Source organism: Tachypleus tridentatus, chromosome 12, assembly GCF_004210375.1.
Source record: "Tachypleus tridentatus isolate NWPU-2018 chromosome 12, ASM421037v1, whole genome shotgun sequence".
NCBI classification, from domain to species: Eukaryota; Metazoa; Arthropoda; class Merostomata; order Xiphosura; family Limulidae; genus Tachypleus; species Tachypleus tridentatus.
The window spans coordinates 40,746,880-40,769,309 of record NC_134836.1 but is presented as its reverse complement, the minus strand read 5'-3'; the positions used below and the strand labels follow the sequence as shown (position 1 = coordinate 40,769,309).

Genomic DNA, 22,430 nt, shown 5'->3' with positions numbered 1-22,430 from the left:
CATGTGTTAGATAGGCTGCATTATTGAAATCAAGGTTTCTAACCTGTATAATTAGAAAGAAGCCTGTAATGACGCATTTTTAATTTTTTCTTAATAATTTTTATATCTCCTTTAATTGGAATACCATCTATTTATTTAACCTTTTTCTTGTGAATACACTAATATATGATTAGTAATTAATTATACTTATATACATGTTTGTTTTGGAATTTTGCACAAAGCTACTCGAGGGCTAGCTATGCTAGCCGTCCCTAATTTTGCAGTGTAAGACTAGAGGGAAGGCAGCTAGTCATCACCACCCACCGCCAACTCTTGGGCTACTCTTTTACCGACGAAAAGTGGGATTGACCGTCACATTATAACGCCCCCACGGCTGGGAGGGGGAGCATGTTTGGCGCCACTCGGGCGCGAACCCGCGACCCTCAGATTACGAAGCGCACGCCTTAACGCGTTAGGCCATGCCAGGCCTACTTATATACATCCATAAGCATATATAATCAACATACCATAATTTCAAAGAGTTAGCTGCTCGGCGTAACAACTATCAAAGACACTTACACATTATAATAATTCTAAATTATGTGTATCTATTTTTACATAGTTTCTGAAATATTTTCATGTACATAATATTAAAGAAAAAACTATGCGAGGCGATTGTCCCAATATAAATTAATACTACGCTAAAATTTGGGTTTCGATTCCCCTCGATGAACACAATACAGATGTTCGAAACAAGTACGAACGTTTAATTTTCATGGGCCTCTATGTAGATATTATAAGGGCTTTGCGAGCCTTAGGATTCACTTTAAAGCTAACTAGAACTTGTATGGTATGAAGGTATAATGATATCTAACAGGCATCTAAAACTATCACCAAAACACTGGTTTAAGATATGTTAGGTAAAAAATAAACTGAACGTGGACGGTGAAAGAAGACAAACAACAACGAGTGAATCGAATGCTGAAGATGTCAAGAGTAAACTTGATCTCTCTTTGCCGGCAACAGGATTACTACATATGGATTTGAAACTAACAGACTTTTGCCCTATGCCCAAACTATGTTCTGATAGCGAGTTAGATACATGTCCCACTTCAGTACCAAATGCGACAGTAAATAAGAAACGATTACCAAAAGAATAGAACGAATAAAACACTGTTGTAACACTCTTTCACAGTATTATATTAACTTAAAAACTAAAACACATAATTATGCTCTAAGGGAGATAGAAAAATAGACAAATTATTATTCAAATTTTCTCGATCACATTTCGAATACATCACCAGCTTGTTGTACACAAAGTCTGTGCTATTATGGGTCTTTTACCATTTGTTCCAGCGCCTGTGTAAACTAAGTCTATAGTTTTAACACATTCTACTAGATGTTTGTCTCCAATAGTAGTTTATATTCTACAGACCAATCTCCTCCCTCTCTCGATTAACTAGTTGTTACGTCTACAAAACAAAATCAAACACACTCGGTACATTATATCTTTTAACGTTTCACAATGTTCTTAGAAACACAATCCACTCAGGATTCATCTTTTCTTAAAATTTTGACTCTTTAGTCAGTGTATGCAGTATAATAACTTTATCCTAGTGCTAGTTATCATTCTAATCGTGTGTCCTGGAAAACATTCTATTTTATATTTATATATCACTTTGGAACCTGTTTTCGCTCAGAAAAACAGAACAGGAAAATATATGTTTAGTAAAAATAATATTAAATGACACAGTATTGTAGCTGAAAGGTTTAGTATTCAAAAACCTAGAAACTATCTTTTCTATGAACGTTTACACGTATGCAGTCAATAAATACATGTTTTGTTGAAAACGAAAAGAACAGACTTTGGTACATTTGGTGCTTATAACTTTATGAGCTGTTTCACATTCAAGTTGTTTTTCCACTTTCAATTTTCAGTTTTCTGTACGTATTGAACTTTGTCATTCATCTGGGGTTACTTTTTCTAAATCCGTTATAAGGAATGATTTCGAGCGGTAAAACAGCACATAATTTATTGATGTGACATATAGGTAAATGTACCTGTTTTATAATAATAGCGCTGTATTCAGTTAACAATTAATCTAAGAAAGCTATTCATCTACACCTAGCTTTTCAGGGTTTTCTGTTCTTCATTAAGTACTTAGAATTAAAACTCACAGTGTAAATATAAACCAGGAAGCAGGTATATTCTAAACTTAAGATTTACATATAAGCTTTGTGAGGAGGGATACTAGTTGTGGGGCTTAAAATCATGGAGTCTTCCTTGAGTGGTGAGGAAGCATAGTCTGATGATTTGTTCCTTTTGGTTACTTACTCATAAAACCCATATAAAATAATTATATGGATAGTAATTACATCTACTTTAGAGTGGGGAAAGGCGATCCGTCCTAAATATAAAAATTTATAATATTCAATTCACTTTACGAATTGTATTTTCTCGGTTTTCTTTAAACTTATAGTTCCTGATTATATTTTATTGTATTTGTTAAACCAAATTATGTTTCTAGAACAGTGATATGGCTCTCGGTCCAGTTTAAGTCACTAAGATTTCTATTTATCCAAAAATAATTAGTTTTTCTGTATAGCTATTTTGGCTTCATTGGCTTTACAGATACATTGCAGCATTCTTAAACTATGACGAATATAATTTTCAGTAGTAAATGTTAAACTAACGTCATCAGCAAGCTGAACACCGAAGTTAATCTGGACATGACATCCAACAGTCATAATATTATCATTAACCCGATGGAAATGAAGTGCAAATTAAACCATCTTTGCATCAACTCTGTGTTACTGATATCATTTATAGACTATTAGTAAACATAAAATCATCACCTGAGAGATGATGTGCTTAAGAAAAGATAAGAAATGCAAAGGTCCAGCGGCACGTGCACATAATCCGAAAATAACTGTATTCAAAGTAAGAGGGCGGCTCAGGAAGAGGCGGATCGATGGCGTAAATGACACTGAATATTGACAGCCCTATACTGACCATAACCTCTCATCTTACTTTGGACAGGTATCCTCCCGCAATGCATAATGGAACGTGTGGAAGGAAAACTATCATTCGTGGAGAAGAGAAAATATTCAATTATAAGAATATATAACGTAGATGAACAGATACAGCATTGTATAACCCCGCTAGTCAAATTCAAAAATTTGATCAGCATGGTCGTTTGTATTCACAGTAGGTCTGATATTTCTGTAAAGTACAACTAATACATTTTATGAAGGAAGTCATAATGACTCACGCATTTAAAAGCTTTCTTTTGGTCTAGTAAAAAGGACACGAACATGAAAACTTTCTTTGTTATGTTGCAAAATGTTAAAGAAAATATTACGTTCAGGAACGGTAACTATTCGGGAAGAGGCTACGAACCCTACAAAGCATCTTAATCACAAGAATATTGAAATACTTCACAAGGATCTGATAATTAACACCACTGAGTGCACCTTCAATAAACAACTATTATGTTCTACACTGCTAGCTGATTACAACTACCTAAAAGAGGAAGGACGGCTCCCAATGCGAAGATCGTCGTCCAGTAATTAAAACGAACTTATATCCAATAATGAGCCAGAAATAACGATAGAACTCTATAAGGAGATCAAGTTAAGTGCCTGTGTAAAAGCTGTGAGCTGTATTAACATCCTCCTAAGCTGATACAAGTTAAAATCACTAGAAGATATATGTTGTCTCATTTCAATTTTCCTCATAGTCATTTGTCTCATAATTTCTCTTCGTTGAATTTTACTATGACTTCCTGTTTCTCATTTTCACAAGAAACAGATATATATATCATTAATGTCTCTGATCGTCTATTCATTTCTTGAACTGTTTTTCCTGATCATTCTTAATAGAATCACTACTAATTCTCAAACCATCCAATTTCTTTTCATATTCTGTTAAGTAATCAGATTGGACTCTAGGAAGGCCAGTTCCTCATTGGCAAATCTAGGTTATTCTGTCAGACTTCCGTGTAGGTGGCAAGTACATCTCCGACTTTCCTAAAGTCATCTCTTTACCTAGATGTTGGAAAGTAGCCGATACCTTTACTTCTAAAACATTTCATCACGTTAATGTTTTTAACAATAACGTTACTAAGTGCATTAATCTGATTGATTATGCTCGTCAGAACATCGCTGTTTTATACAGAGATACATTGAGTTTACTTCTACAGCTGTCAGTGAAATCACGAAAATCACATGTGAAAGAAACAAAGTACTGATTTATAATATAACTATACAGGAGTGAGGTTATAAGGTTACGGCTAATTCTAGAGGTATAGTAGAAAATAATTAATTTATAATTTGTCTAATCTTGTTCCTACTCCATAATAATCCAAATAGTTAGACCTATGTTATATCTTTCAAGACGGGGCCCGGCATGGCCAGGTGGTTAAGGCACGTGACGTAATCCGAGGCTCGCGTGTTCGAATCCCCGTCACACCAAACATGTCCGCCCTTTCAGCCGTGGTATATTATAATGTGACGGTCAATCCCACTATTCGTTGATAAAGAGTAGCCAAAGAGTTGGCGGTGGGTGGTGATGACTAGCTGCCTTCCCTCTAGTCTTACACTGCTAAATTAGGGACGGCTAGCTTAGATTACGAGTCGCACGCCTTAATCCCCTGACCATGCCAGGCCACGACTTCCATCCTAAGTTTGTTTTACACGGTCCTTAGCAATGTGACTCATGTTCTGTTGTTCCAGTATATTGCTACTCCGTTTACTATTTTTTTCTCTGATTTTAATGCAACCAGTGAAGTAGTGGTTTTACAGAATCTTGTGTGCAGTTAGTAATCTTCAGTTATCGCTTCAGTTGGTCTAAATGTTCTTCCAGTGTCACAACCAGAATTCATTATATTACATTATTTAATTATAACAGATCTTGAGGGATGTATGAATTAGTCCAAATCATAAAGTATAATGGCTTTTGAAAACTGTGTTGTTTCAGATCATGCTAGAACTAACGTTATTCATCACACATTGTAAGTAAATTCTTAATCTTGCATGACTTAGCTCTGTTCATCTCGGTATAGGCCCGGCATGGCCAAGTGTATTAAGGCGTTCGACTCGTAATCCGAGGGTCGTGGATTCGAATCCCGGTCGCACCAAATATGCTCGCCCTTTCAGGCGTGAGGGCGTTATAATATATGGTGAATCCCACTATTCGTTGATAAAAGAGTAGCCCAAGAGCTGGCGGTGGGTGGTGATGACTAGCTGCCTTCCCTCTAGTCTTACACTGCTAAATTTGGGAAGGCTAGCGCAGATAGCCCTCAAGTAGCTTTACGCGAAATTCAAAATAACTAAAAATAACTAATTTCGTTATATAAAACCTAATCTGATATGCTAGTGTAATGACACGAGTACATATAAAAAACAAATGAACCTTGGAAATTCGTTTTGGAATTAATTATGGAACACTGTTGTTTGAGGAGTTTTGCTTTTTTTAACTGCGTTGTTTTCCTTATAAAAAGAAAAACATTCCAAATTCCACAAACTACTGCACTGGACCACAATAAAATTCAATTGTTTAAACATTTACCGCCTTAGAGTGAAGTAGGAATAAATATGTAAACCTCTGTATCAAGTTACAGACAACACTGCTTTGGTCTTATCATTTCTTGAGTATTAATACACTAGAGTTATATGTTAAAATTAATTAAACATGTGTATATTGAATACTGTGATGGTTAATTTGCTGTATGTGAACGTTCCGAGTGCTGTATATTTCCTGCACGATTTATAGAAGTTTTCACTGTATATTAGGAGAGTTAGGAAATAACCATTTGAATTCAAGCATAGCCATTCCTTTTCCTTTATCGCATATCTAAATATAATTTTATTTCACCGTAAAGGGACAAAACACCACATGGAAGAGGACACCTGTTTTAACCACTCGTATTAATGTACGAGGTCTGTTAAAAAAATACGCGGATTGACGTCATAAAACAAAATGTACTTTATTTAGAAGTTACAGGTCTGGGACCCCTTCAAAATACTCTCCTCCCCAACGCACACACTTATCCCAACGGTGTTTCCACTTGTTGAAACAGTCCTGGTACGATTCTTTTGTAATGTCCTCCAGCTACTTCGTCGCATTTGCCTTAATCTCGGGAATCGTCTCAAATCTTCTTCCTTTCAAGGGTCTTTTGAGTTTGGGGAACAAGAAAAAATCGCAAGGAGCAATGTCAGGTGAGTAGGGGGGTGGGGAAGAACAGTGATCGAGTGTTTGGCCAAAAACTCACGAGTTCTGAGGGCTGAATTTCGCAGCAACGCGGTGCATCTTCAATTTTTCGGTCAAAATCTCGTAACAAGATCCAACTGATATTCCACACTCTTCAGCAAGCACCCTGACAGTCAGACGTCGATTTGCTCGCACCAGGGTGTTAATTTTGTCGACATGTGGGTCGTCAGTTGACGTGGAAGGACGTCCAGGACGCTCATCATCTTCAATGGACTCTCGACTATCCTTAAGACGTTCATGCCACTTGAAACATGCCATACGCTTCATAGCAACATCACCGTAAGCCGTGTTAAGCATAGCAAAAGTTTTAGTCGCAGATTTTCCAAGTTTAACAAAATTTCACAGCAAGTCGTTGCTCCTTCAGGTCATTCATTCTGAAATCTGCCAAACGAAAAAATCGCACTTCACTTAAAACCGCGTAGCTAATACACAAATGAAGATATCTGCAATAGGGAAATGGCGTCGTAATCAGCTGATCTGTGCGAACCTAGCGACAGCAAGCGGATTCTCCTGGAACCAGCTGGAGCCGCGCAATTCAAAGAGTCCGCGTATTTTTTGAACAGCCCTCGTACAGAAGTGTATTGTCTGTCTGTCAGTAAGTCAGAAGACACTAAAATGACGTTACATAAAGGACTCTTAACCTTGCAGTTTTTACTATCGTGACGTCAGCAAAATGTGCGCATGCCGTGAATCATGAGAAGCATTACACACTCTGTAGTCTACAACATAGCATGACACGTGAACTTCAAAAGCATGGAATGAAATTTTCTTACTCTTAATTTTGGTTTTATTTATTCTTGAAACAGGATACTTTCAGGGACCTTGCACAAGTACATTTAGTTAAATATTTACTGTATCTGAATGTAATATGTATCAAAACTTCAGACCCGGAGCAGTCTCTTTTGTATATATTTCAGTGTGTTTTCAGTTTGTCAAGTAGTGCTATTTCATCACTAGCGTATAACTCGTCCAAACAGACTGGGCAATGACTACCATCTATCCCCCAATAGACCCAGCGGTTTGTTTACGGACTTACAACACTAGAAGCCAGGTTTTTGTGCACAAATAACCTACTATGTAGCTTTGTACTTAACTACAAACAAATATACTACCATCCACACTCCATACTATAAATTAATCTCACGCTTCATCGTTCAAATGAATAAATTTTATGAAATCAAGCTTAATCAACAAAGAGACAGAAAAGCGCAGTCGAATCAGTCAAACTTCGGTAAATTCCTCTGTCAGCTAAACAAAGTTAAGATGATTCTTGGCTGCCTACATATTTTTAATCAGGGTTTTGTTAGTTTTTAAGTACTTTAAAAAGCTTTGTTTAAATGTGCCTTATCTACCGGTCAAATCACGTGCCCTCTAACACAAAAAGACGCCGATTTTCTCTCTGTTGCTGAGATGTTGATATTCACAGGGACATAAAGTTTGTTTACATTAAATGGACATAAAGTTTGTTTACATTAAATGGACATAAAGTTTGTTTATATTAAATGGACATAAAGTTTGTTTACATTAAATGGACATAAAGTTTGTTTACGTTAAATGGACATAAAGTTTGTTTACATTAAATGAAAATAAAGTTTGTTTAGTTAAATGGACATAGAGTTTGTTTACATTAAATGGACATAAAGTTTGTTTACATTAAAAATGAAGTTTGTTTACATTAAATGGACATAGAGTTTGTTTACATTAAATGGACATAAAGTTTGTTTACATTAAATGGTCATAAAGTTTGTTTACGTTAAATGGACATAAGTTTGTTTACATTAAATGGACATAAAGTTTGTTCACCTTAAATTCTTGAATATTTTTAACGTTGAGGTTTCAAAGAATCACTTGCATCAGTAAGTTAGACAGATATTTTATTAATTAATTGTAATTCATAGTAAGTGCGAGGCAATAATTTGGATCACACGTGTAATCTGCATAGGCTCAATAGCGTAACTGAAGAAAATGATCTTGGATCTTGGCATCATGCTGGTTTAGTTACTCGATTCAGTTTTCTGATGTTAGAAATAAAGTTATTAGACTTTTAAGGTGTATAGAGATCATGATTACGAGGCAGTTAATTCTTTATACAAATAATTGGTTAGTCGTCATTTGAAATATAATGCAGAATATTTATCTCCTTATTTAAGAAAGAAACCAGAGAATTGCTACTATGATGATTTCATGAATGAAAGTGTTATCTTTTAGAGCTAGCTTAAGATCTTTCAAATTGCTTATACCGAGAAAAGAAGTGTAATAGAAGACCTTATTGTACCTTACAAGATTATCCACAAAATAATGGGATAAAGGTTTCTGATTTATTGAGGACTGTGTTTTGAAGATAACAGCAGAAGAGGATCTAAATTTAAAACTTGGAAAGGACAGGCTAGTCTCTGTTTTATTTTTCCAAAAATGTAATTGGTTTGTAGAATAAATGGTCATAAGCAATAGTGGGAGCAGGTACTTTACAAGAGTTTAAGGGGGAAATATACTATTTTCTAAAAAAGAATAAAGTGATGTGAATAAATTAGTTTTCTTGAAGGTGTTCGTGCAAAGACAGCCTTAAAAGACTACAAGGTTCCTTACTGTAGTATGTTATGTCAGGTACGCCAGTTTTGGAAGTTATATTTAGTAGTCCCCTGTTAAATCTTTGTAAGAAACGTGGAAAGTAACCTATTAATGCTGACTATACTGACCTTTATCAGTTGGAGAGATATGAAATCATACCAAAAACTGTTACGTGGCTGACAATGACATCTGAAAGTCACGTGATTTTTTTTTATGTTGCTCACGCGTATTCTTTCCTTTCTCACTAAAATACATAAAGTCAACTCTGGTACTTAGTTTGGTTTGAAAACTATTTTTCTGATTGGCTCTTCACACTGAATGTTTCAAAACACAAAAACATCAAACTGTTCAACACGTTAGAGTATGTGACTCAATTGGTAGGGAAAGGTATAAAACCAAGTAGTTAATTTGAGGTTTGAGTTTATTGTAAATTTTTGTCATTTATTGACAAAAAAGAAGAGAGACGAAAATAATGTTTTCGTGTGTGTTTGTTCACAACATATTGGTTTCAGCTTCAGTTAAACTACTACTAGTTTTTTAAAGGTACAAAAGTGGCAAAGTGGTCATGTAGTAACGACTTTCATTTTTTTCTAGTGTTATCGGTGTCTGAATGCTTGGATATATATTAAATGGTAACAAAAGAATATTAAACTTGTTTCTTGGACCGTCAGCACCACTAGTTAACAGTTGCTATGAGGGTCAGTTGTCAGAACCGAAAGTGCACGTGGTAAATGGTTAATAATATAATCTCTAGAAAGATGGCTTAACAACATTGTTCCACCCGTTTTTATCGTATTTCGTGCAGCTTAGGGTCACTGGTCAGTTGACCTTTAAAGTTCCATCTACTTTAGACTTGGAAATGAAAACATCATTGGAAGAATCTACTATAGCGATTCAAGATTGGCTTATATTTTTTCTTCTCTGAAAATGTATATAGATGCTTTTATAAGAATACGAACGACCAAATTCACGCATGCTTGAATTTTGCTGCGCTACCTAGTGTTGTTTCTTCCAACAATTTTTTTCATATGTATTTTCATACACTAACAGCAAGTTCACTGGTTATATATATCTCCCTCCAGGTATAGGTTTATACTCAAACTACATGTAAATAGAAGTTGTAGTTCCATTAAGTTCTTTTTTTGGTAGACGAAAGAAACATAATGCTTCAAACTGCTCTATTTTTAAGCCTTCTGCAACGTACTTAACTATAATTACGTCTTCTTCTGCAGTCTTTAGATCTGTAGTAAGGGGATTATTATTAGAGAATTATAAACCCGGTATAAATGTTTTATTATGAATGAATTTTCATATGTCGATATCAGAGATGTTAATGAAGTGAAGTTCCACACTGCTCTAATGGCAGCTTTTATTCATTTTTTTTCGAACAATGTACCTACAAAAATGTCATGTAGTAAAGTTATCGGTTGGCATTTTTCATTGTTAACAAAACTATTTGGTATTTTTCCAAAGAATCTACGCGATTATTAACCCTCAAATCAATGACTTTTTATACTGTCCACATGATATTGATTTTTTTTATTGTCGAAACACTTAGTATAAGCAAGGGAATAAACCAGGAAATTAAGTGAAATACCTTATTTTCTATGTAAAATACATATACGACTCTAGAAGTAATTAATGTGTTTAATTACAATATTGATGGGTTTTTGAACTTAATTAGAAACTCTGTAACCAATTATGGGTTCCCAAGCAACTTGGTGTAGAAATAGTTCAGAAAATTCTCGTTGAACGTGTTTTGAAAATTACATTCTCCCATTATCCTTCTGTTTCTCTGCACATTTTCTGCCCAGCATGGCCAGGTGGGTTAAGGCGTTCGACTCGTAATCTGAGGGTCGCGGGTTTAAATCCCGGTAGCACCAAATATGCTCGTCCTTTCAGCCGTGGGGGCGTTATATGGTGACGATCAATCCCACTATTCGTTGGTAAAAGAGTAGCCCAAGAGTTGGCGGTGGGTGATGATGACTAGTTGCCTTCCCTCTAGTCTTACACTTCTATATTAGGGACGGTTAGCACAGATAGCTCTCTAGTAGCTTTGTGCGAAATTCCAAAACAAACAAACAAAACATATTTTCTATATTGTAAGACAAAATTTTCCTTAAAAGTTTAAAATAAACGTAAAGAATGAAAGAACAAAAAAATGAAAGTGTCGCTGATTCGTTACAAAGTATTCAGTTGCAATAATTTCCACCAATGAATATTGAAATCAAACCTTGTCATGTATATTTTTTTGTATCCAGCTACGAGAATGTCATTTTTATACACCACCTTGTAGTGCACAATTTTTCTGTTGAAGCTCGCGATGGCTTAGCGATAAGCTTGAGGACTTTAAAATGCTAAAAATTCGGGTTTTGATATTTACGGTTGACAGAGCACGGATACTACATTGTGCATCTATCTCCTTGACAATAAAAAATAAAATCACTTGTTAAGAGCTAATTTAGACAAATTAGTGCAATCTCAACCAAAGTTACGGTGCATGACTATTTCTTTCTAGTAGATGTTTATTGTGTGTCAATCTAAATCGAACATAAGTCTAAATCAGCAATGTATAGGCTAACAAAATATCAGTAATTTCTGACCAAAGTAAGCTACTTGCATAGATCGAAATTAAAAATAATAATTGTAAATAATGCAGCTAATTTAATGTTATTCTGCAAAATTATTGTTCAAATCAACTAGAAAATACATGTTTAAATAAATGTAAATGTCTTCGACCACGCCAGCTTCCGTCATGATTCTTTGTCATTTTCTGAACGCAATCTAGGGCTCGAATGAAATAAGCTTCGTGATGGAGTTTTTAATCTTTAATGGGAATAAACCAGTCATGGTGATTCGAGTTTTGTTTCTGGAGCACGCACATACCTGCGTAATGGATAGCCCGTAATGGAGGTGCTCGACTCGTAATATGAGGGTCGCGGGTTTGAGTCCCCGTCACATCAAGCATGAACGCCTTTTCAGCTGTAGGGGCGTAATGTGACGGCAAATTCTACTATTCTTTGATAAAAGAGTAGCCCAAGAGTTGGCGGTGAGTGGTGATGACTAGTCTCTATCTCTCTAGTCTTACACTGCTAAATCAGTGACGCCTAGCGTAGATAGTTCTCGTAAAGCTTTGCGCGAAACTCAAAACAAACAAGCTTACTAGATATTCAGACATTATTAAAATCTGTTCCACTATACTAATTTCTTACTGATATTCAGACATTATTATAACCAGTTCCACTATACTAATTTCTTACTGATATTCAGACATTATTATAATCAGTTCCACTATACTAATTTCTTACTGATATTCAGACATTATTATAATCAGTTCCATTATACTAATTTCTTACTGATATTCAGACATTATTATAACCAGTTCCACAATACTAATTTCTTACTGATATTCAGACATTATTATAACCAGTTCCGCTGTACTAATTTCTTACTGATATTCAGACATTATTATAACCAGTTCCAGTGTACTAATTTCTTACTGATATTCAGACATTATTATAATCAGTTCCACTATACTAATTTCTTACTGATATTCAGACATTATTATAACCAGTTCCACTATACTAATTTCTTACTGATGTCGTATACATTTTGAAGGATGTCCCTTTAAACTTTTACATATTGTAGAATGTTCACTGATACTTCAGGAATGATAATTTTTCCTTCACTAGTCACTCGCAAGGAAAACGTTGAAGAAATGCAATTTAATTTTTAGATTTAAAACTGTTTAACCTCTGTGAGAATACTTAGATTACCATCAGAGAATCGCTCTGTAATATACGTTCATGTGTAAACGAACTATAATCAGAACCATACAGATCACACAATTTATTCAAAGTTAATTTTAATAAGCTTATACAATATCCATAAAACAATATATATATATATAGAGAAAGAGAATAATTATTCTGAATAAAAAGAAAAACTAATAAAACTGAATTTTCATATTCACTCTTATTATTGAACACGAACAGTGTATGCTTTACGAAAGAATCATTGGAATGAAAACTGTGAGGTGTTATAACAACACTCGAACCTATATTATATTCATTAACCGACCTGTAAATGGAAGAAACTGTGAAGTGTTATAGCAGCACGAGAAGGTGTGCCATATTCTGTAATCGATTTGTGAATAAATAAACTTTTAAAGTATTACATCAACACACGAAACTGTGTTGTAGTCGTTAATCAACGTGGGAATAACAGCGACAGAAGTAATTGAGAAAAAGTAGTCGGTCATTGTTCGAGTTGGTTTGCTTAAAAGTTCCTTGGAAGAAACGACATGAGTGCAAGTGTTTATGTTCGTTCATTTGTTTTTCTTATAGCAAAGCCACATCGAGCTGTCTGCTGAACCCACCGAGGGGAATCGAACCCCTGATTTTAGCATTGTAAATCCATAGACATACCGCCGTACTAGCGGGTGACGTACTTGTGTCGTATGGCGCAAATTTATATTAGATATCTATGTCTATCTATTGATTATTTTATAATTTTTATCTTTGTTTTTGTCTTTAACTCTTTCGGCACGGTTGGCGACCGCAGTCCACTTGAAGTCTCAGCGCGACAGACGACCTTCCTTTTTTCCTGCTATTCTTATATATTGAATTTAACATACATAGTATTGGGTACAATCACTGAATATTTCAGGGACTTTTGTTGAGTTATTACTGAGATATCATGCTTTAGTACTGATAGATACCGTAATTAGTTGAAACATATATATTCAGCGCCATGCCAAACATTCAAAGTTGTTATTCAGCGCCGAAAGGGTTAAAGTAGTCAGTATAGAAATAAGAGGTGAAATAAAAATGTCAAAATAAAAATAAAACAGGTGTCTTTGATGTGTATTGTTAAAATGTCAAATATTTTTAAAAAGGCCAAGTACTCCTATAGAAAAGTAAAACAAAGCTGAATCATTAACAATGGCATATTTAAAAACTGAAGTGTTTGTTCTTAATTTAGCGTAAATCTACAGAAGTTCAAATTCACCGCTAAGCCTCCAAAGGAGAATACATCTACACTAATGCCACCACAAAATAGTATAGTGACAGCATGAAAGTACTTTATAGAACAATTATTTAAATCTCTTGATCGCATGTTTAAAAATCAGTTGGATCCTGGTTATCGTAATTCATCCTCTCTCATCACTTATAAATGGACACAAAAACATACATATAAGCTAAGGATCTGTATATATCTCAATTCATGGTCACGGTTTTAGATGGGTAACCTCAACTGAAGCTAAAACCTTTGGCCTGGTGGCTCGATTCCCATTCCGTGAGTTGCAGGTCTGAATTTCGTCGTCGAACATGCTCGCCCTTTCGGCCCTTGGGACGTTATAATATACGATCCATCCCACTATTCATTGGTAAAAGTGTAGTTCAAGAGTTGTCAATAGATGATATTGACTAGCTGCCTTCTCTTCAGTTAATCGCTTGTAAATTATAAACGACAAACCCTCTAGTAGCTTTACACGAAATTCCAAACACAAACAACTATCTGGCACAAACCTTTGTCTTCATGAAAGACTGATAACCCATGTAAAGAGTAGGCAGAACACTAGTGTCTCAAATGGAAGCTAATTTGGCTATGGTATCAGTAAGGTCATTCTATAGGATTTTGACATGGTCTGAAAAGCAGCAAAACTGTGTGAAAATAGATGATTCTCAAAAATGAACCGGTATTTTTCGAATATTCAAGAGAATTGACGGGAACTAATGGTAAGTAATTCCAAGGTCTTTTAAGAGCTAAGTGCACAACTTGTGTTCCACTTAGCTTCTGTAGAATTCAGGTCAAGTTAGCTTGTGTATATCTCAAAAGAAAACATAGAATCTGTACTTGCGGATCCTGCAAGCAGCCACAGGAATGCATTAATTAATATGAACTTTTCAATATTGGCTCAAGAATGATCATTTTGCTTCTCGAATTACAACATTTTAAACAATGAATACGGACCTTTTTGTTTGAATGGAAATATTCTAGAATGATTGTTTTAGTTCCAAATAGCCTCCCAATGGCACGGTGATATGTTTTCGCACTCACACTGCAAGGTTTGTTTGTTTGTTTTGAATATCGCGCAAAGCTACACGAGGGCTATCTGCGCTAGTCGTCCCTAATTTAGCAGTGTAAGAGTAGAGGGAAGGCAGCTAGTCGTCACCACCCACCGCCAACTCTTGTGATACTATTTTACCAACAAATAGCGAGATTGATCGTCACATTATAACGCCCCCACGACTAAAAGGGCGAACATGTTTGGCGTGACGGGCATTCACACCCGTAACGTTCAGATTACGAGTTCGAGTGTCTCAACCACCTAGCCATGCCGGGCCTGATAGGGGAGAGGTACTTAGGACTATTTATATCATGTATGCAGAAACGATCGAGTTTACATAGTAGATCATTCTTTAGCCAATTTTTCGCGAAATAATTTAGTGAACTACGTAGGAGTCTATCAGTTAACGTTTCGATACGTTTTTATTTTCTTTGTTTTCCTTTCGAATTTCGCGCAAAACCAGGTTTTCACACCGTCCCTGATTATAAACTGATAGACTAGAGGGAAGAGTTAATTAGCACCCACTTCTAACACCAAGGTTACTCTCATCTGACCAAAAAATGAGATTTATCTGCCTCTCTTATGCGAACCAAACAGCTCCAAGGAGAGTTTTTGTTGTTTTTGCAGCAAGAAAACGTGAACATAAACCCTCCGATTTACAGTCCAGACAACCTAATCACGAAGTCACAACCGGGACAACTTGTTTTGTACTTCACTATTAAACATTCTTAACATACAGCATGTTTTGTTGAATGTAAAAAAACGCGTTATATATGCATCAAGTAGTAATCAAGCTCACTCCAGTATCACACCTGTATAATTATTAATATTGTGTGGTAACAGTGAAAATAGTTATATTTTAATGAAGTTAAATAGTAATATAAGCAAAACCATAAGGAAGAACTGCGGTAAATACAGCAAATCCAAACCTCTGACTAATTATATAATTTGTTATAACTTTAAAAAAAAACCGAACCAAAAATAAATTAAACAAAAAACGCTGCACCAACTGGAAAGATTCCAGGGTACAAGTTATAATGTTGGATTATAAAACGTACCCTAGGTTTTGCGGGTGACTCATGATAGGACCCACATAGCGGTGGGGATACACCTTCTATCAATCTTACCCTCCATTCGCCAGTCTCACGTAATAAATAAAGAATAGCAATAGATATAGAATTAGAAATAGAAAATAAAATAAATTAGGAGAGCGAGATGTGGGTGCTGAAGCCCACAACGTCCCATATCTATGTCACCCTCCGCTGTCTGTAGACAGTTAGTTTCTTTTCATATTTTTTGTTTTTCTTTCTTTCTTTTTATTTTTATTTCAATCAATTCTTTACTTTAGTGAGCAGTCACCTTCCCACAACTGTCTAATATTGTGTGGTAACAGAAAAATAACAGTTTATTTATATATATATATATATTGTTGTTTTGAATTAAGCACAAAGCTACACAATGGGCTATCTGTGTTCTGTCTACCACGGGTATCGAAACCCGGATTTTAGCGTTGTAAGTCCACAGACATACCGCTGAGCTACTGGGGGCCGTATATATATATATATATATATATCAAGTAGCAATCAGGTTGATTCTAGTATCATATCTAAGTAATTATTTATATTGAAAGACAAACTTAGTCTAATATGTTGATGCAATAACAGTAATATAGTTAATATTTTAGTTTATTTTCACTATAAGTTAACTTTTATTAAATATTTGGAAGCAGAGATTTTTTTGTGTGGGGGCGATATTAGGACATTGTTGTAGACGCAGCCAAGCACAAATTAATCAACTTATGTTGAGGGCGTCCAGTGTTAAATTATTATACTGCCACACTTCTTCAATGTGAAGACACTCACCTAAAAAGAATTTCCTGTCGTATAAAGTGCTTCTATGAAAACAAAATTTCATAAAAGTACAAAATAACCTTATAAATGTTTGTTCTTTCTTCATCATTGTAAATGAATAAACAATGTGAAAAAACACACCTAAAAGACTTGTATATACGTTTAATATATCTATAGTTAATTCGTTTACCGTAGATTTAAAGCTTCATTGTTAAAGTTCATTTATTAACACGTTACAGTTTGAAACGTGTTTAACGATATTGCTGAAATACCAATTTCTGTCTTTTTTTTGCAAAGTAATAAAGTGAGGTTGTACACTTAGTGATTAAAATTTGCTATTGTTTTGTAAAAAGTTAAAAGAAAATTTCCAAATAAATTACTTTAGTCTTTCTTTGGTTAAAGATCTCGTATATATTAAATTTAAACAAAATAATATGTTATTTTAAAACTATAATTACAACTAAGCGCTTTCTTGAGCTATGTCTTGAGTCATCTAGAATGGTCAAAGACAATATTAATGTTTAAATTAAGAAAAAAACAAAATATATTAATAATAAAACAGAGCCAGAAAGTAAAACAAGGTAGTTACTGGTTGCTACTCACAAACTGTTATAAACGTTTTGTTTCATTTTCAGCCAAAAACGTTTCAGGATTCCATTCTGTCCAGATGAACGAAACTGACCAGGCGAGGGTGTGTTTTAACTTCACTGTTGGTAATTCAGAGAGAAAAGAGTTCTATTCACCTAATTACCCACGAAAGTATCCAAATAACACCGTCTGCATTAAAGAAATAACAGGTGAATGTTTTTGTTATGATATTCAAGATAACTTCTGAGAGAAGGTTGGATAAGACGGCCACTTTAATTGTGAGTATGAATTTCATCAGTTAGGACGAATGTCACAAAAAACACACACAAAAGGTTTAAATATGAGCTCTGTTATATTACAATTTCCATATCTAATTAAAATAATGAATGGGCATAGATATTTTATAAAATAATAAAATGCACTTTTTATGGTTAGAGCTATTTTTTCTTTGAAGTTGGATAAAACTGTTCCACAATATGAGCTAAAATAGCCGCATCCAACTCATAACAAATGCAGTTTAATACTTATCATACGATCCAGCTCAGCATCTCGGTGTAGATCCAAAAAGGTTGAGCAGTTCTAAAAAGGTTAGGGTTGTTTTGATCAGACAGAAATAAACCCTTAGCACTACTTTCGAGGTCTGGATCCATGGGTTTTATGACATTTTACTGCTAGTAAATGGATGCAGAAATTCGTTATTTCATTTTAATGTTTTCTGCATCTGTAGAATTTTTTTTTAATTTCGCGCAAAGCTACTCGAGGGTTATCTGCGCTAGTCGTCCCTAATTTAGCAGTGTAAGACAAGAGGGAAGGCAGCTAGTCATCACCACCCACCGCCAGCTCTTGGGCTACTCTTTTACCAACGAATAGTGGAATTGTTCGTCACTTATAACGCCCTCACGGCTGAAAGGGCGAACATGTTTGGTGCGACCAGGAGCATGTGTATAAATTAGATTATATCGGAATATTATAAAAACAACTATTATCATGTCATAGAACCTTGAACACAAAAATTTCTTTATAAAATTTCTACCAGTGGAAACATAAATGATAGTGTATATAATATACTATATGCTGTACATAATAGACTTTTTCACCAGCAACTTATTTAATTATTTTATTATTTAATTTATTTGTAGTCAGGTTTAATGTGATAATTTATTGGTTCATGGTAATTTGTAAGAATAAAGTATTGCACTGTGCTATGAAATGTTTTATTTTGAGAACAAAATTATTTGCAGACGGAAAAATGTACTGGTGCGGTAGTAAAATGTACCAAAGGTTATATCAATACTCCGCCAGTAAAATGTCAAGGTTGTCAAATGATTGATTGACAGTAAAATGTGACCAGGTCGCTGTCCCATACAGTTGACCATGAGAAGCAACACGAAACATTTAACTTGTAAATGTAAAGTAAACGATGTAGCAATGAAACATGTTTGAAATGTTTTAGATGTGGCTATGAATGTCATGGTTTATTGTAACATAACATTTTACCCATGATTAACAACACAATAGTTAAAATAGGAAATCAGTTTAGCTGCATAAATTGCTCTCTTTTGCTTTGTCAATCTAAAAATAGATATTAGGTAAACGTACATTTTGTTTCTTTGTGTTAGCTCTGGCCTAAAAAAAATGGTCAAGTATACAGAATGTCGTATGTTCAGCATTAATTAGCCTTATGTCTCTTCTATACCGTCTATAAATCAAACACCTTTTCTCTACCAATGATTACCTTTAGGCAAGAAAAACTGTTTGAAAACTACTAATTAAGATTTTCTAAGCACTTATGGAAATAGGTACAAAAACATTGAAAGTAATTTAGATCAGACACAAAGAGCTTGGCTTTAGAATAACATTAGAGATGACATATTAATAGATGTGCTTTGTAGAACATGAACCAAATATAAAACAACCTACTGTCATTGCCTCTCAGGTACACAAAGAAAAACAAATCTTTTTGTGTCTGCTCTCTTCTCTAATTTACGTAAAGTAATAAAAATCTTAGTTTGAAACTTTTTTAAAATAAACTTTCCAAGTTTGTTGTAATAACGTATTTTATCAATGGACGTATTCATTTATATTATTTAGTGTAAATAATGCGAGATACAGCCCCCCAGTGGCCCAGTAGTATATCTGTGGACTCATACCGCTAGAAATCGGGTTTCGATACCTGTGGTGGGTAAAGCACAGATAACCCATTTTGTAGCTTTGTGCTTAATTTCAAACAAACAAGCGAGATGCAGTCCATGAACAATGACAAATTAATTTGTTTCTTGCTTAACGTTTGCTACAGGCTACACTTGTAGTTGTAGATCTAAGTGCACAAACTACGCTTCAATATAAATTTCTCGCTAATGGTACCTACGAATAACGTGTTACTAAATCTGATTTATCAATCACAAACATTTCAAATAAGATATATGTGTTATAGTATTATATCTTCAACGTTTTAACTTTGTTTGGTATCTTGTTTACTCTCTAAACATCTTTACTATTTTCTTTTATCGCATCAGATCAAAGCATTTTTCTTTCTTCCAAAACGAATAGAGTTAAATCAAATGATATGATATTAGGTACAGTGTTTCTGTTGATAATAACACGGGATTTGCGTTTTGTTTTCGTTAGCACCCTACGGTTATCGTATCGAACTAGATTTTCGAGACAACTTCCATTTAGAAGAAGCCAACAACTGTGAATACGACTATCTGGAAATAAGAAACGGTCCCCAAGGATATTCCGATTTGCTTGGACGTTTCTGCGGCGCTAACTTTCCACCACTGCTTCGCTCAAAAGATCATCGTCTATGGCTGAAATTCTCATCTGACGATAGTATAGAATATGTGGGCTTTAGAGCTATTTACAAATTTGTTTCAATAAAAAGTAAGTTCTTAATTAGGCGAAATTAAACTTCCTGTTAAAATAATTACAAGCAAGCTTGGACTTCTAACTTCTATAAAAAAAAATAAGTTATACCGTTAACACTGAAAACCATGATGGCTAGTAATTAAATAGCTAGCAAGAAACATTAATTTTAAAGAAGCTGTTTTTTAATTAAAGATAATAGCGAAAATCTTTATCCAGAAATTGGACTGCATGCTTAGGCTCAGAATAATTAGCAATAACTGAGCTCAGGCTGAGTTTAAATTCCATTGTTACAGAACTACCTCCTATAGATGACATAATTCATTACTACAAAACTTTTTTATCACTTTTGTGACTGCTGACGGCGCGGGAAAATCACTGTGAACGAACTTTGAAATTGCTACACCATACTGTTTTGACTTTCGATTAAAAGTAGGCCTATGTAACGATAACGTTACATGTGTTCAAAGCTATCTTTAATTATAGTGTTTAGTTAGTGATAAACGAAACGTATTTCCTTGGGGTTCGTGCTGTATTTTAACTTTTATGGTACCGTAACCCTTCCAAAATTTGTGAGACGTGACGAAGGTTAATTTCAATTTTTAGCTTGTTTTAATTAAAGAAAATTAAGACACTAGTGTATCACGCAGCTAAGGACACGCTGTGTGTTATTAACAGGGTGTAAGTTGATAGATTCCCCAACTTCTCTGATCTCAGACTTTAGAAACCCAAACTAACACATATTTTCAGAATATGTGTTCTACTGGACTTTTACTTCACATACGAAGCTTTAAAGGCAATTCATTGAGAAATATCTCGCCTGAGACATAATATTTCCAACTTTAACTTTCTTCCTATTTTTTTGTCTTTGCATTAAAAGTACGGAAACTTTATTTGATAGAAAAACTTATTTAACTTTTATGGGTTCTCTTTTTCAAAACTGGTACACTGATAGATTGTTTTCAATTTACAGTTAAAAATCTCGTTTTATGTTCTACACGTGTGTAAAATTATTCAACAAAAACCGCTTAAATTAGACGAAACGTCACTTGAGCTACCGGTCTAACATTTTAAATGCAGCTTCACCCAAGAGGTGGAACGCTTTTAGTTCTTTCGTCATTGACGGTTGATTTTGTGGACAAGCCTATAAAGTGAAAGGGCATGAAAACACATAAGTATTGGTTAGGCCAAGCAAAATCAATTAGTAGGTGTTTAACTCGAGTTTTCAAAAGGATCATAGGGGTGGACGGATATTGTTTCTTATTTATTACCAGCTTTCAAGCACAGATTTACTACATTTTATACAGTTATCCTAACTAAAGAGTGTTAGCGTCACGCGGTATTAGCTTAAGCAACCAACATAAATAATATATGATATGGCTGTACCGATTGCGGGGAGGTGAAGACTAGAAACCGTTAATCTAGTTTCCATGGCTTTGGTATAAAGAAAGGTGTCAACACTCTTTTAGAGAGGAAAACTACCACTATATATTTTAAATTATCTGGTTGGTTCTGTAAAATATAGGTCTGTTCCGAATAATATGATTGCAATCCTAAAGCTAATGTGGGTTACTATGAGTGTCACTTTTTACTTGCCGTTGTTTGTTGATACATATTGACAAAATGTCATGATATCTAATCAAAAATACCTTAAGTGTGAAAAAATACGTATGTTAAATTCTTAATTATTTGAAACTACTTACAACAAAATCAAAAAATTGAATACATATATAGTAGCGAGATAAAACTTGCAATTCAACCTTCTTTAAATGAAGTAGCTAGGCAAAAAACAATTATGTACGAAATAAAAATCGCTAACATTATAAGAAGTTCTAAAATCGCATTTCGCCTTAATTTACTGTCTTTTTAACTGCACTAAATTACTAACAACAATAATTTCTGTAATGCCTTGTTTACCTTCTATCCTGCCAGCACGAATTGCTAAAAAAGTGACCTTTGGATACGTGTTCGATTATAAAAGACAATTTCATGTGTAAATTGAATAACTTTTATTATATACATATTTCTAATTTTTGAAGTGTTTGGCTCAACTCCAAATCTCATGTGCAAGATATATGTTTCGGTGCGCCCTCGTGGCGCTACGCCTCTACGTTATGGCTATTTTCATCGACAAATGAAAACGGGCAACAAAAACACGAAATGTTCAACGAAGCTTTTAGGCGAAAGCAAAACTCTTTTAATATTTCCAGCTAATTATGATACTTATAACTTTTTA

General features: G+C 34.5%; 1 protein-coding gene across 1 annotated transcript in view; it reads left to right on the top strand.

Moving 5' to 3' along the window:
* Positions 1-22,430, top strand: part of LOC143233096 (neuropilin and tolloid-like protein 1) — a 180,524-nt gene that overhangs the window by 121,868 nt on the left and 36,226 nt on the right. Inside the window, exons 4-5 of the mRNA XM_076468993.1 lie at positions 17,377-17,538; positions 19,958-20,212. Coding sequence (XP_076325108.1) covers positions 17,377-17,538; positions 19,958-20,212 — 417 coding nt within the window. The remainder of the gene's footprint in view (positions 1-17,376; positions 17,539-19,957; positions 20,213-22,430) is intronic.